The following is a 16,287-nucleotide window of genomic DNA, read 5'->3' on the forward strand; positions in this document are numbered from 1 at the left end:
AAAATTATGAAAGAACCTTTGAGACTATTTAATGTCAAATTTTGAAAACATATAAATTAGATGCTAGACTGAGCCATGGTAGGCAACCCTAAAAAAAGACAATCATAAAAGCGTGCAAAATATAAAGCTAGAAGAAACCTTTGCACACACATTTCCTTCCCATTCATTTTAGCCGTGTGCTTTCCGATGCTTTGAAGAGTTGGTTGTCTGCGTTAAACATAAATTTTCATATTTCCTATAGGAAAAGAACCATACGTGGCTAGCCGCAGCTCAGGTCCTGCAAAACCAACTAGCATACCAGCTCTCAAAAGCTACTTAGTAGTTATATTACGTTATAGAGTCCTGGGAATCTTCAAGATTTCTTTGTTTTGCTTGAAAGTGGGTAGGAAATTATTACTTGAATGTGTAAGTATTAAGAACAAAAATGTTGAAGTCTTAGATAATTATGATAGTGTAAAAAAGAAGATAATTTCATTATCACAGCGAGTCCATTACCAGCTAGGAAATAAGAAAAAAACACTCAGCCTGTCTTTAAATTCCACTTTGAAATTTCTCGCATAATAACTAAAGCCCAATGCATTATGTTTTAGTACTTGGGCATTCTTTGAAATATAAAAGACATATGAATTTTAGATAAGCAGATATGTCTTTGGATAATTTTGGAGCACTTTGTCTTTGCACTGTAATTATGCAGCCTGTCATAGAAATCATCCATACTAGAGCTTAATAGGTGAAAGTTCAGGAAACAATAAAAGGGCAGAAATAACTTTTTCTTCAGTAACTCTTTTCTTCAAGCATAAACTTGAAACAAAAACCATTTGCTGATAATATAAAGAGCTAAGGATTTCCTAAATAACTCCATGTTATTCACTTAAAAACATATAGAACTCAAAAAATGCTTCTTTTTCTGAACTCTATTTTCCATTTTATGAAACAATTTCTATTTACGAAATGCATTTCTTAAGATATGGTGGGGTTTTTTGTTTGATTGATTGATTGATTGATTGATTGATTGAGGGAGGGAGTACAAAGTGTCCCTTGAGCCACTTGTCAGCCTTTAAAAACGTATTTCCATCTTTTAGGTCAATAGTAAATTAATTTAGACTTCAAAAGATAGAAGGGTCACATAGAAATTTCAAATGCATTATTTTGAGCTGATGCTAACACTTATAAATTGTGCTCACAAAAATTTCTTTAAAATAAGATTATTTTTGACATGATGCTTTAAAGACACCTAGAATATGAAAAGTTGCTGTGATTTTTTTTAAAACATTTTATTACAGATATTTATTTGCTCTGAGTTTACATGTGGTATCTGTACGTGTGTGTTTGCATGCCACGATGCACATGTGGAGGCCAGAGGAAAATCTAGGGCAGTCAGTTCTCTCCCTCCACCATGCAGATCCTGGGGATCAAACTCGGGTCATTAAATTTGGTTGCAAGTGCCTCCCCCACTGACCCATATTGCCAGCACTCTACACATTTTAATTAAAAAGAAAATTTTGAGTAGGATAGTATTTCAAACAACAGGAACATAAAACCTTGCTCTAATTTAATAATTTTCTCATTTTATATTTTTTTGCTAATATTTTAAAGCTAAAAACCAATCTTGTTTTTAGTGACATAAGACCTTCCAATTATTTACTGGGCAAAATTAGTGTTTGGTTAGAGAGTAGTTTTGACATGGAAAGCAGTCCAATCCTGAGTGTTGTATAAATTTATGGACTCACCTGATCAGAGCTTTTTCTCCAAAGTACTCCCCTTTCTGCAGGGTTTTGATCAACTGGGGCTGATCGTGGCCTTCTGTGCTCTGTGTGACTTTCACCTAAGCAAAGCGAAACAATTCAGAAGAGAGATCAGAGTAAACGAGATCTGACCACACACCCATCAGACAAACTCAGCAAAACCTTGTGAAGGAAGGAAAAGAGGAGGCTGTATCACTGTCACGGTCATCACACCCTTACATTCCTTACACTGTCACGGTCACTACACTGTGATAGTACTTACACTATTACAGTAGTTAAACTGTTACAGTCCTTACACTGTTANACAGTCGTTACACCGTTACAGTCCTTACACTGTTTACAGCCCTTACACTGTTACAGTAGTTACACCATTACAGTAGTTGCACTGTTACAGTAGTTACGCTGTTACAGTCCTTACACTGTTACAGCAGTTACACTGTTACAGTCCTTACACTGTTACAGTAGTTACACTGTCACAGTAGTTATACTGTTACAGTGGTTGCACTTTTACAGTCGTTACAGTAGTCACACTGTTACAGTAGTTACACTGTTACAGCCCTTAAACTGTTACAGTAGTCACACTGTTACAGTCCTTACACTGTTACAGTAGTCACATTGTTTACAGTCCTTGCACTGTTACAGTAGTTACACTGTTACAGTCCTTACTCTGTTACGGTAGTCACACTGTTACAGTAGTCACACTGTTACAGTCCTTACACTGTTACAGTCCTTACACTGTTACAGTAGTTACACTGTTACAGTCCTTATACTGTTACAGTAGTTACACTGTTAGTCCTTATACTGTTACAGTCCTTACACTGTTACAGTAGTCACACTGTTACAGTCCTTACACCATGACAGTCCTTACACTATTACAGTCATCACACTGTTACAGTTCTTACACTACTACTGTAATCCACTCCTGCACTGTGCTCTTGTAATCCACTATACCTGCTCTTTTTAAGGCAGGTACAGACAGCCCACTGTAACAGGAGAATGTTTCATTCAAATCACCTACCGAAGGACAGTATATATAGATTGGTTTTTAAAGACAGGGTTTCAAATGGTGTGTCCCTGGCTGTCCTGGAACTTGGTATTTAAACTAGAATGAACCCAAACTAGAGATTTGCCTGCCTCCTAAGTGCTGGGATCAAAGGTATGCACCACCACATCTGGCTCCAAACTCCAGTTTTTAAAATGTAAACCCAGTGATTCTTTTTGAGAGATCCTCAGAATAGATAATCTGAGTCCTGTGGGGAACTTTTTTGCTTCAGAAATTCTATCACAGTTGATAACCTAATCAATAATAGTGTGAGTATCAGTCTGAAGTCTCTCCATAGGTAGGCTTCATCTTATGAACCTCCAAAACAGTGCAAAATGGTGACTGGGAAAGGGCTCACAACTCAGTGGCCATTTCAAAGTGAAGCATGGGCTAGGCACGGGCTAGAAGAGCACAGCACAGAAACTTAAACTCACAATATTCCCTCTATGAATTACTCTAGTTAAATGTTAATAAGTGTTGTTTCATATTAGCTAGAATTTGTGATTGATATTTATAAATGTCACAACAAATTAATACTTTAAATGATAATAACAAATGCAATTTATTTATTAGCCAGAATTCTTCCAAAGAATGAAACTTTACTTGTTAAGTTCATTCTTCCAAACTGGTGGTCATATCTGTTACATAAATATGATATTCCAGCCTGTTCTTGAACCATTGGGCTGACTGGCAATCACATACTCATCCTAAAATGAGCATCTAGAAATAAACCAGCCTTTATAGACATCACACACAGAGAGGCTTCCACAGAAAACAGAGCAACCTGTGCGCAGTTACCGATAAGCTACTATGTCAGCTGTGGTCCATCACAAGTTTCTGTGCCCTCATCCCCAAATGCAGATGGCCTCGTAGAAAACCCCAGGGATTCTATCAGTGGTACTTGATTATTCTTTCAGTCAGGGGGCTTCTTACAAGGCAACTCAGAACACAGTGACATTGATGGCACACCAATCAGAGCAGAAGTCTTAATAACTTAAGTTTTACTTAGCATTTACCTTTCCTTTTGCCAAAATGAAAAAGGTACTTCCTTCTTCTCCTTCTCTGATAATGTAATCACCTTTGTCATAGTATTCCTATCGGGATGAGAAGCACACAGAACATCAGCTCAGGTGGAGATGTATGACGGAAGAAATAGAACCCTTTGTGTCTTTGAATGAATGCGGATGGCAAGTAAGATGCCCTTCCCTGCCATTAATGCTGTGGTAAAAAATAAGGAGAGTTGCTTTATTGATCAGAAAGAAGAGTTGTGTTTACTGAGAAACTTCATGTATTCAACATTCAACAGCCAGGGACACAATGTGATATCACCTCTGGCTGAACTACAATGTCTAGTAACTGTCTGGAGAGTAGGTCAGAGGTTCTTAAAGGAATGTATGATTGCATGATGATTTGAAAATACTCCCAGTGGGTATGAGGAACAGCATCCTCTATTTTCCTTTGTGCAGCAATGATACCTAAAAGGAATCTGTACACAGAACAGGTAGTTCATTAGTTCTAAAGAACCCTCAACACGAAAGGTCCCAGAAACATCAGAACCTACATGTGCAATGCTGGATTTACTGTTGCCTTATCCTCATGAAAGTGCAAATGATCGTTTATTTCTTTCTTGTATTAATTTTTTTGTTTTTCATACACAATTGTATAATTTGAGAATTATTGAGCAGAAGTAATGTATCCACTCAACAGAGCAAAGGAGCAAGCTGGTATCCTTAGCACATCCAGACAGATACTACCCTGTATGGCCTTAATATGTTGTCTCAAGTCAGAGAACTAAAATGGATTTCTTATTTACATTAACAAAGTGGCTTTGTTTAATTTTTTTTAAATGGCAAAACTGACAACATAATTTCACTTATTTGTATCTTTTAGACTGGGAAATAAATTCTAAACTTAACTACTTTAATGTGTTTGCCTTTCAATAACTTTCTGATCATTTAGGAAAAATATAGACTGAATATTACTCCTCATATCAATGAACACAGCTTTAATTTTCCTATCATTTTATATCTTAATAAGACATTTCAACATTTCTTAGAAAGGCACATGAAACCAGAAGAAAACCAGAAGAACCAGATTCAAAGCCCTGCTCTACACGAAATTTCTTTAAAAAAAAATACATCAACTAAGAACATTCCTTTCAAAGTTAGAGAAATTCACTAGTTTTCTGTAGATTCTAAAACAATCAGGCACGAACCTAGAGACTTTAAGCAACACCCTTTGATTAGCTTCCTGACTCTGGGGACCAGACAGCCTAAAGTCAGAGTCGAGCAGCTACTTTTTTTTTTTTTTTTTTACTGTGACCCTTAAGGATGACCACAACCCTACAACCCAAGGTGTCTTCCTTCTGGACCACCAGTCTCTTGATTTAAGCTGAAGATAGCCCACACCTGAGGAACTCACCTTTAGTCTCTTATCCCCACTCCAGCCTCAGTCCTCAACACCCACGTGGAGCAGACATGACATGAGAAAGTTACTGAGGGGCCAACAGACTGCTCTTCAACCATGACAAAATCCCTTATATGTGCAGAGGTGTGGCTTTGATTCCTGCTAACCAGCTAAGTTGAAAGGGGACAAACTTGAAAGGGGACATTGAGAAGGGTCTTATTATGTCTTAGCGGGCGGCTTCCCCGCTAGAACCAACCCAGGGATGATTCTTTGTCACCCCAAACCTCGGAAGGAAGGCAAATAATACCTCCCGGTGCCTGGACAGTAACTCATAGATGAGGAAAGGCTGTGGAAATAGGTCAGACCAAAAATATATAGTGGTGAGTGCTGGCTATGATGCTAGACTGCCCAGTATTTGCCAACTGAGGAATGCAGGCAGTCAGGCCAGGGCAGACACCGCAACCAAAAAGAGAAGTGCAAACAGTGACTGTCCTGTGCTTACATCGCTGGCTCCCTTAGAAGACCGAGAAGTCATGGACTCTAACCTGTAGGGAGATGGTTCGCTTTACATGGATACTTGATATACCCATAAAGGTACACACACACGTAGACAGGTACTGAGCAGGCCTGGTGGCAGAGTGCTTTGGCATAGTAATAGGCTACAGAGTTAGCCATTTGTGCTGAGTGTCTTTGGAACCTCACAGGATCCACTGCTTGGTATTCGTGCACTTGTCCTTGCGTGTGTGCGTGTGTGTGTGCGTGTGTGTGTGTGTGTGTGCGCGCGTGTGTGTGTGTGTGTGTGTGTGTGTGTGTGTGTGTGTGTGTGGTGGGGGGTGATGAACTGGAGGACAGAGAAACAAAGACTCTCAACCCTTCTCTCTGCCTTTTTCTCCCTATACATAAAGGAAAAAGGGGAAAAGGCTGTAATGGCATTTCATTTGAGCTTTAATAAATAAAGCCTACCTGAAAACCAGAAAAGCAAAGCAGCCAACCACTGGCTCTAACCTCGACCTAAGTCGGAAGTGGCGATCCTGCCTTCAGGATTCTCAGGGTGAGGCTAAGACTAAGAGCTGTCTCCTTCTATCTTATATTGCTCTTTAGTTCTGGGGTTAAGGGTGTGCATGACTTTCTGTCTGGTTTCTATGGCAAGCTGGTGTGGCTACTGGGATTAAAGGTGTGTGTCATTGCTGCCTGGTCTGTAAGGCTGGCCAGTGTGGCTGTTTTACTTTTCTGATCCACAGGCAAGCTTTATTAATTAAAATACAAATGAAATGCCACTCCAAAAGGCTTCTCTACCAAACAGCAGTTCAGATACCTTTTGTTTTCTGGAAGACTGTGGGTCTCGGGACATGGGCTCTGAGAACTCAGTAGGTGCTCAGTCATACCTGCCCACACTGGGGTGGGGCCAACTGTGGTGAGGACCCCGTGGATGGGTCAGGAGTCAAGTTTTGCTGGGAAATTATGTGTTTTTCTTAGAACTAAACAGATCCTGTTACCCCGTTGCTAATCACTTGCACATCCGAGAATTTTCACACATTACAGAGACACGCTTGTTTGCCAGGTAGAATAAAGAAGCCTTTATAAACGGCACCGCAGTCTGCAGATGCTGAGATGCAATCAGGCTTTGCTGGGTGTTTTTCAAAGACGAAGCTTACAAACTTGAATTGCCTGCTAATTAATACTCAAATTAATAATTTGAGAAATTCATGTGCATATTCTGTAGCTGTTGCCTATGGCTACTATCAATATGTCTAACTGACCATTTATTTTTAATGACATCAAGTTTATATATTTGCTGTCAGCATGGGATTCCCGTCTGGTGAATCTCCTCTATTAGTAATATGAAAAACAGACTTTTTTGGTTAACAACAACAAAATAAATATGTATATATAGGGCTTCTCTGGCCTGAAAAGAAAACATCCTGAGAAATTAGGATGAATTATTAATTTGTAACATCTGTGACTGGTTTATGTTACACTGGGAAAATCCCAAAAGGATACAGACAACAGAGGCTGGTTGAAGCTGATGTCACATCCAAAGCCGCAGGGGACAGAAGAAAGGGCATGATGTCCCCATAGCCTGTCCTTGACAAGCTATCGAATGCTTCGTGACTTATGTGTAAACACTACTGACGTCATTTAGGTTTAGGGTGAAATGGTCACTGCTTCCTTCTCAGCACATAGGAGTTTACATTGTTATGATTGACAGGGGCAGGTCAACGATCAGAGCAGGTGGGCCCCTGTCAATCATAACAACGGAGAACAGCTCTGCACGGGTGTCACCTCCAGCTACGGTACTGCCACCAATCCCTACCTCCTCGTCACCTCAGAAAAGTCATTTTGGTTTCAATGAAATGGGCCCCCAAGAAAGGGAGAGAGGCTATTTGCTCTGAATTATAATCTCTGAAATCTGAAGAGGTTTTTGCTAAACTGAGTATCATCAAAACCCAAGGTACATTATAAAAGCATTATTCACAATAAGGCTTGACAACACGGCATAAAAGCAGCCATCTGGGGATGCCAGGAATAAGCTTTGGAACACGCTCCAATCTGCTGTGTGCCTCTAGATATCGAAAGAGGTAAAGCGCTCGATTGCAATCTCTTCCAGCGTGTTTCCATGGCCCAGAATGAGTACAGCATGCTGCATGGTCTGGCTCCAGACACCTCCCCCACAGCCCCAGCATGCCCTTTCTGTACCCTGTTTTCTAATTATGCCTCACTGATTCCATTATATTGTGAAAACTCTGCGGGGATTGTGATGTTAATTGGAGAAAATCAAAGGTCTCTTGAGTAAGGCAGATTAGTTGTATAAAATGAACTAAAAAGATTAAAATATGTAAATCAAATTTCATCTTACCCATGCAAATCCAATTTCTTTTCGCAAGTTCCAAAGCTATCTAACCCTTGCTGGTCCCTTATTTCAGGGTGAGTGGGCCAAACCTGCTCCTGGTCTCACAATCAAAACCTGCTCCTGGTCTCTGTAGGTTAGTGTTCTACCATCTTTTCCTCTTTATTTATTTATAGTACTAATAATATGATTAGATTCTAAAATCTTCTAATGACATTTACTTAAACATTTCTTACCACTTCCAAGCAGTCAATGATCTTGGTTAGTTTATCTTCAGGTAAGTTCTTCAGCAAGGAAACACTTAGAAGTTAAAAAGAAACCTTAAATTAATTATCTGTTTTTTTAATTAGGAAAAGTTTTAAGATAAAGTCTCAGTATGTAGTCCAGGTTACCCCTGAACTCATGATCCTCCTGCCTCAGCCCACTAAGCCCTGGGATTACAGGCAGGCAACACCACACCCAACCTTTAATTAATTATATCCTGAAAAACAAACATGGCATACAGTCACTAAAGTTTTACATTCACTTACTATTATAATGTGGTGCACGTCAGTTTTTCCAAAATAAGAATTTAAATAACTGAGAACCCATAAATAACAGAATTTCTTGACAACTGGAAATCATTCATATGCACTATACTATTCCAGGCATTTGCCATGTGTGCAAAAACGAAGGTACCAAGATCCTACAATGGCAATAATCCTATCCCGTCAGCTCTAGGGGGAAACATGTAAACATTGTGGTTGGTTTTCTAAGTGTCTAACATTTGGAAAAATGTTTTTCTCTCCTTCTCAATGTCTCTTAGAGCCTGTGTTAGTTGCTCTATTCAAAAAGGAAGGATCAGATTTTCATCTAAATCATTGTAATTTAAGTAAACACTGAACTTTTGGGGACATGAAAATTATCGGTGACAAATTCTTTGATTATTAATCTTACTGTACAGTGTTTCCAGAGGTAGGTAACAGGGACATCTAAGTGCATACACCTGCACACACACACACACACACACACACACACACATGCACAAATAAATAAACAAAACGCCATAATAATAACTAAAATTATTTTGAAAAGAATTAGTCGTTTGCTGGACTCTCTCAGACCATAAGTGCTTTTCAAAGCCTGGTGAGCAAACTCAGATAAATTTTTAGATCTTTTATGCTATGGTTCGCTCCTTCAATACAGAAATAAAAGGAATAGAAGAAAATAACTCCATGCATAAGCAAATGTAATTTTTGGTATCTGCTGCCATTTGCTGCAAGGGAAATCTTTTGCTGCTTGCTCAATTATATAGAAACTGCTTGAATTGGGGAAACTTAGGAAAATCATTACACTGGCAAATATTGACCTGTCTGCTTCTGTCACATGGTTACTCTCACCTTCTGAGGAAATTTCTGTACTCCTCATCCCTGGCTTGGGCTGTTCTCCTCATAATGTTCTGGAATACCTCTCTGTCGAGTGCCCACGTTTTAACATTGGTAATAGCTTTAGAAAATTTGAGAAGATAATACAACAGTGTTTAGCATCAGAAAAAGAAAATCCTCCAAAATGCTATCCAGTGACTATATATTCATTGCATTTAAACATGCAAATGAGAGGAAACAATGAAAGAGTGGGTAATTTTCCATCACTTCAGTTTTGAAATCTGCCAAGATTTGGAAGAGGGTACCAGGATTGATTTGGGTAGGATGATATTCAAATAGTTTGCAATTTCCAGTTACACACCACATCCATAGGATGTGTTCCTGAGTCATGCTGGCCAGCCTGAAGCCAAGCCAGATGCTAAAGAGTTCATAAGCAGGTATCTGGAAGTTAAAAGCCTTGTACGCACAAAGATGTGAATGCATGTCTTTTGACGATGCTTAGACACTGCTGCCTAAAGCTAATTCCCACCCTGGAGAAAGTTCTTCTTAACCTGAATTATTCGTATCAAAGATCACATATGAATCTTTTTAATGCAATTATGTTTTTATAAATAAGAGTATATAGGGCAGAATGCCACCAGCTTGGCTAGGAGACAACCTTAGATACAGTGGTGATCCCACAGTTTCTCTCTTCTTACCTTTCACAGAGGCAGTACGGGTACAGTTGTACAAAATTGCCAGTTCCCCAAAAGTGGTCCACATTGGGATGGACGATAGCAACTTCTCTCCTTGGAACACCTCTAGTCTACCCTCTGTCAAGTATCATTTAAGAGAAACACAAATCATCAAAATCTACCTGGGTTTCATAGAGAAAAAAATAACCAGAAATCATACAAGGCATTCAGTTAAGCTACTTAGGAAGCTGAGTCTATCACAGTGGGTGAAAGAAGGATCCAGCCTGAATCCAGACCTGCCATTTACTCACTCCGAGCAGCTTTTCATCATGGAAGGTGGGGAGAATCACATACATTTCATGTAATCATGAGAATTAAGTGTTAATACAGGTAAGGAACTTAAAACAATAGATAACACAGGTTAAATGTTATGTAAATACTAACAATATTCATTCTGCCCAATGAAAAATGTAACTATTTCTCCTGTACCAGGAGCCCGACAATCAGTGGTTCTTAAAAACCCTGCACAGCTGTTTCAGTGAAGAAAGGAAAACTTGTCAGAGCCATGCCAGGTCACATTACCTAGTGCTACAACTGGCTTGCATCAGTTGTTGCCTGTGTAACCCTGGAAAGTTATCCCAAGATCCTCTGCTGCTGAACCTCCCATTTGGGTCCATATCTAGACCCACACAAAGCTGGGGCAGAGAAAACAGAGCACTAAGCACACTTCCTACTGTTGCTTTGCCCTGGAAACCCTCTTTTCTTTCATCTTTAAACGAACCTTTGTCTAAAAAAAAAGCCATAAGCAAAAATATCTAAATTTTTGAAGGAAGAAAAATTGGGGAAGCAATGTCAACCTTTCATTGTCCTACTCCCAAATAGCTTGGATCACTATGTCATCCACTCAATTCAACAAACCTGATATAAGAGCTGATATTGTTCCAGGAACCTTTCGTTATAAGTGCCAGACAAGAGAAACAAAGATGTTTGCTAGGGCAGAACTATATTCTAGGAAGAAAAAGGTCTTTTCTTTTGGTTCTAAACTCCACAGATTAGATATGCAGTTCAATGACTTCTTATCACAGCTAATTCTGACTCCATCACAACCACTTACTGGAGCTATCTTGTTGATATGCTGAATCTTAGTTCATGTCAAGGTTCTTTGCTTAATTGGTTATAGCTCATGGGATGTGAATAATACTGAAGGATTATATGGAATATCAAGAGTTTAAGATAACTATGCTGTACTATTTGATATTCATGCTGTATTTTATAAAGGAGAGAATTTTAATTATCAAATTAATTTGCTCAGGCAGATAATTAAGCCAGGCAATTCAGTCCTTAAATGTTACCATAATTAATTCAAATAAGAAACCAACTAATTTTCACTTCCATGTGGGCTGTGTGTCTCAAAGGCTGCAGTAATATCTCTAACCAAGACTGATCCGAATTACTGATAAGGAACAAGATGGACTGGAGTGAGGTGCTTGTCCTCTCTTAGCAGGTTCCATAAATATTTGTTGACTTAATGACCTATCTTCTCCTGTCAGAAAGCTGTTGTGTTGCCAAAACCAGTGTGAAACAGGCAAGAAAAAAGGTTGTAAGAAGAAAGTATTTTCTGTGAGTCACCTATCCCTCTAAAATTTGAACTTCTGTAATGCAAAGGACACTGTCAATAGACAAAACAGTAGCCTACAGAGTGGGAAAAAATCCTCAACAACCCCACATCTGAGAGAAGGCTGATCTCCAAAATATATAAAGAACTTAAGAAATTAGACATCAAAATATCAAATAGTTCAATTAAAAATTAGGATACAGACCTAAAACAGAATTCTCAGCAGAAGAATCTCAAAGGGTATAGAAACACACACAAAAAAAATTCATCACCCTTAGCCATATGGGAAATGCAAATCAAAACGATTATGAGAATCCATCTTATACCTGTAAGAATGGCTAAGATCAAAAACACAAGTGATAGCTTATGCTGGAGAGGATGTGGTGTAAGGGGGACACTCCTCCATTGCTGGTAGGAGTGCAAACTTGTACAACTAGCTTGGAAATCAATATGGTGGTTTCTCAAAAAATTGGGACTTAATCTAACTCAAGACCCATATATATCAATCTCAGGCATATACCCAAAGGATTCTCAATCATACCACAAGGACACTTGCTCAACTATGTTTATAGCAGCTTTATTTGTAATAGCCAGAACCTGTAAATAACCTAGATGTCCTTCAATAAAAGAATGGATAAAGAAAATGTGGTGATTTACACAGTGAAGGACTTTTTTACTGCTGAAAACAATGACATCAAGAAATTTGAAACAAAAGGACGGAATTAGAAAAAAATCATCCTGAGTGAGGTAACCAACACCCAGAAAGACAAACATAACATGTAGTCACTTATAAGTGGTTATTAGCTATAAAGTAAAGGATAATCTTGCTACAATCCGCAGACTCAGAGAGGCTAGGGAACCAGGAGGACCCAAGGGAGGACTTATGACTCTCTCCAGGAAGGGGAAATAGAAGAGATCTAGTTTGGGTGGGGGCGGGTGGGGATGGGAACTTGAGGGATTGAGTTGGGGGATGGGTGGAAGGGGAGAGTACTGAAAGAAATGGCTGGAAATGGAGGGGGCACTTCAGGGTCAGGTAGAAAACTGGTGCAAGGGAAACCCTCATGGATCTGTAAGGATGACCTCGCTAAGACTCCTATCAATAATGGATATGTAACTGGCCATCTCCTGTCATCAGATTGGTGACTACCCCAATTGTCATTAGAGAGCCTTCATCCAGTAACTAATGGACACTGATGTGGAGACTCACAGACAAACGTTAGGCAGACCTCAGGGAATCCTCCTGAAGAGAGGAAGGGAGGATTGTAGGAGGGAGAGGAGTTAAGGACAGTACAAAAAAACCCCACAGAGTCACCAAACCTGGCTCATAGGAACTCACAGAGTCTGAAGCAACAACCAGGAATCCTGCATGGGATTGACCTAAACCCTCTACATATATGTGACAGTTGTGTAGCTTGGTCTACTGTGGGACTCCTGGCAATTCCTGTCCCCAGTGCTTTGGCTGGCTCTTCATCATCCTAGATTGCCTTGCCCAGCCTGAATACAAAGGGAAGTGCTTAGTCTTACCACTTGATATGCCGCCAAGTTTTGCTGATACTCATGGGAGGCCTGCCCTTTTCTGAACAGGAACAGAAGAGCAATGGTTTAAAAAGAGAGGAGGGAGGGGAAACTGCAGTCAGAATGTAAAATAAATTTTAATTAAAATTTAAAAAGGCCAAAATCAGCAAAAACATTTCATATGAGAACTCAAAAAAAAAAAATGTGAAACTCACCTGCCAGCACAAAGATGTGGTTGCCCGGCTCTCCTTGCTTGATGATGTAGCTGCCCTGTGGGTAGCTCCTCCCGTACATGCATTCCACCATGTCTTTGATCTGCTGGGGGTCCAGTCTCTTCAGAAACTGGTTCTTATTGAGGGCATCTGTGATGAGCTTTTTCTCACTGTGGGGGCAATAACAGAAGTAATGAAAAGCATGAATGATTCATGATGACATTCTGGGTTCTGATATTATGATCTACAAGCTTATAAATTTTTTTGCGGAGACATATTTGTTTCTTGATCTCATCAAAAACTGTACCTATAGAATAACCATATATTATGCATCAAATCCTCAAAAATATCTGGAATGTTTTACTGGTAGTAATTATGATATCAATTTAGTTATCATTTATAATCCTATCTCTCAATGGAAAATTCCCATGCCATGCAGCTGTCACACGGGAGCAGATCTAGGAAACAGGAAGAAATTGCATTTGTGAGATTACAAAGCAGTACCCTTCATGGGTGCACGTATGCATCCCTTCCCTGCTGCACACGTGCACATACAGGGCAGGGGTAGTGTTCTTCTATACCTTATTTAATCCTATATACTATAAAATAGTACTAGTCCCATGTTTATGAAGAAGCAGAATGAGAGGTAGGAGAAATTTACTCCTCCATAGACTTAAATCCGAGCCTGTGAATCTGCCATCTATGACACTTCCTTCTATCCCACTTCCTCTTCCAAGGTTAAAGGCAGCCCCTCCTTAGGTTTGATTGACATGGGGTGGGGTGCAAGTCTGGGTTTGCCTGGTTTTTTTTTCTTTTTTCTAGGTATGACTAGCCTGGAGAGAAACTTCGTTTCCAGAGACACACCCTGCACTGCTCAGATTCAAGTCTTCCTTATTGTCAATCCTAGAATCCTCTACCTTCTGTGGGAAAAGCAGCAGCTCAAAACAGTTCCTCAACTGCCATGTGTTTCAAATGATTTAATTAGCATACTCCATCGGAGATGATACAAAGTATTGCTCTAGAGGAAAAGCTGTTCCATGAGCTGTCAGAGCTTGTACATAGTCCATTTACTGTCAATGGGATTTTAAATCAGTTTTTCTGCATCATTCATTCAAATACCCTTTAAAGGTAGATTATTATTTTTAATTTTGAAACTAGCAACCTTTTTCTATACAAATGATTTTCAAACACAAGCTAAGTCTTCCTAAAATGAGTAACTTCACTCATGACCTCATCCACTGGAAGAAAACAGATGATCTCCTACGTAGGAACCCTCCCTTCTTAGAGTGTCTCCCCCATCCATAGAGACATCCAAACCCAGGGGCCATCTTAAGAACTCCCTCCTCTTCCATCTAAACCATCATTGAACCTTGACAGTTCTATTTTAAATGTAAAAATTGCATGTTTAATACAAGTATCGCACTGCTAGAATAAAGTATGCACTCAAGCAGACTCCTGCCCAGATCCAAACTTGTCCATCTCAGTGAACCTATGGACAGTAACAAGGGCTATGCTGAATAATAGCCCTGGATCTTCACATAAGCATATCAAGAAGGGACATTCTGAAGACCTGGACCTTCACGTATGGTCAGTGAGAGGGTTATTCTGAAGACCTAGATTTTCATGTATGTACAGTGAGAAGGGCCATTCTGAAGCCCTGGATCTTCAAGTAGGATTTTATGCTTTCAGTAGCAATTATATTTTTATGCATTTATCCACTATGAAAAACCATGTGAGATTTGAAACCAGAGAAACAATTAGCTTTGTAGCCTCTTCCATAGCTCATGTGTCCTTTATGTACATTCCCTTCTCCCTTATCACCTAAATGCTTCACGTGGCCACACATAGTGCATTTACATATACGAATGCATACATTATAGGCTGGTCCATGAATGAGGGAGAATGTGCAAGCTAATTTTCTTTGGGGGATTGGGTGACATTGCTTAATATTACACATCAAGCCCTTGCATTTTCTGCAAAGTTTGTGGTTTCATCTTTCTTGAAAGCTGAAGAATAATCTAATAAATATAATTGTTATATATTTAATATAATTCTTATTATCCATTCATCTACCGATGGGCATCTAGCTATTTGGATTCTGTTACAAAAGAACCACTGTTGTTCTTTTAATTTTCAGGTGGCAATGATGTCACCACCATCTAAGAACAAGTTACAGCTCTGGACAAAGTTAACAGCTTTCTCTTCTGAGATTTCAGCTTCTTGGGACTTTTCCTTGCAGCGCATCCTGCACCATATTACAAAAATAATCTTGCTAGAAAAAAAAATGACTGAATGTTTCAGTCTGGGCTGAACTCTAGTTTATCCACAAGCATAAAAATCCCCCAGCTGGTATATACTGAGCGCATACTTTAGCTAGGCAGCCTTTTTGGCTAAAGTGCTAGATAGGAACAGTGTCCAAAGGCTCAAGCACCAGTGAACTTTCAGTGCCCATGTAGCATTCCAATATTGTTTCTCAGTGCCCACAAACCCTGGTCTCCCAGCATACATTTTTTAGGGACACATTAAAGTGCCCGAGATGAAGAAAAACTGAAAGTTCACAAAAGTCTAGCAGTAAACAATTATCTTTGAAGCAGTGTTTCAAATATCATTTTAAATCATTTATCTGTATATTGACTTCTGCTTACATTCTATAGAACTGCTATGAAATACCATTTGTCTGTGGAGGCAATCAATATTCTAGAGTATACTATTCATTGTTTTTTACAGCATAGGTCATTTCCTGAACAAATCCTTTAATGAAGTAGGATTGTTATTGTCTCCTAGTTCTGTCAGCTTTACCTTAAAAAGAGGAACGTGTTTTCTCCTCCTGTGTGACTTAGCTTCTCCTCTCCTCAAGCTACTCATA

The 16,287-nt window shown here is 39.3% G+C and overlaps 1 protein-coding gene across 1 annotated transcript in view; it reads right to left on the reverse strand.

Moving 5' to 3' along the window:
- Positions 1-16,287, reverse strand: part of Prkg2 (protein kinase cGMP-dependent 2) — a 92,568-nt gene that overhangs the window by 49,037 nt on the left and 27,244 nt on the right. Inside the window, exons 3-8 of the mRNA XM_050150066.1 lie at positions 13,425-13,591; positions 10,104-10,217; positions 9,421-9,526; positions 8,278-8,341; positions 3,804-3,881; positions 1,731-1,825 (exon numbers count right to left, since the gene is read on the reverse strand). Of these exons, the coding sequence (XP_050006023.1) occupies positions 1,731-1,825; positions 3,804-3,881; positions 8,278-8,341; positions 9,421-9,526; positions 10,104-10,217; positions 13,425-13,591 (624 nt within the window). The remainder of the gene's footprint in view (positions 1-1,730; positions 1,826-3,803; positions 3,882-8,277; positions 8,342-9,420; positions 9,527-10,103; positions 10,218-13,424; positions 13,592-16,287) is intronic.

The sequence above is a fragment of the Alexandromys fortis genome, unplaced genomic scaffold (assembly GCF_014885135.2).
Source record: "Alexandromys fortis isolate MF-2015 unplaced genomic scaffold, M_Fortis_MF-2015_v1.1 scaffold_0, whole genome shotgun sequence".
Lineage (NCBI taxonomy): Eukaryota > Metazoa > Chordata > Mammalia > Rodentia > Cricetidae > Alexandromys > Alexandromys fortis.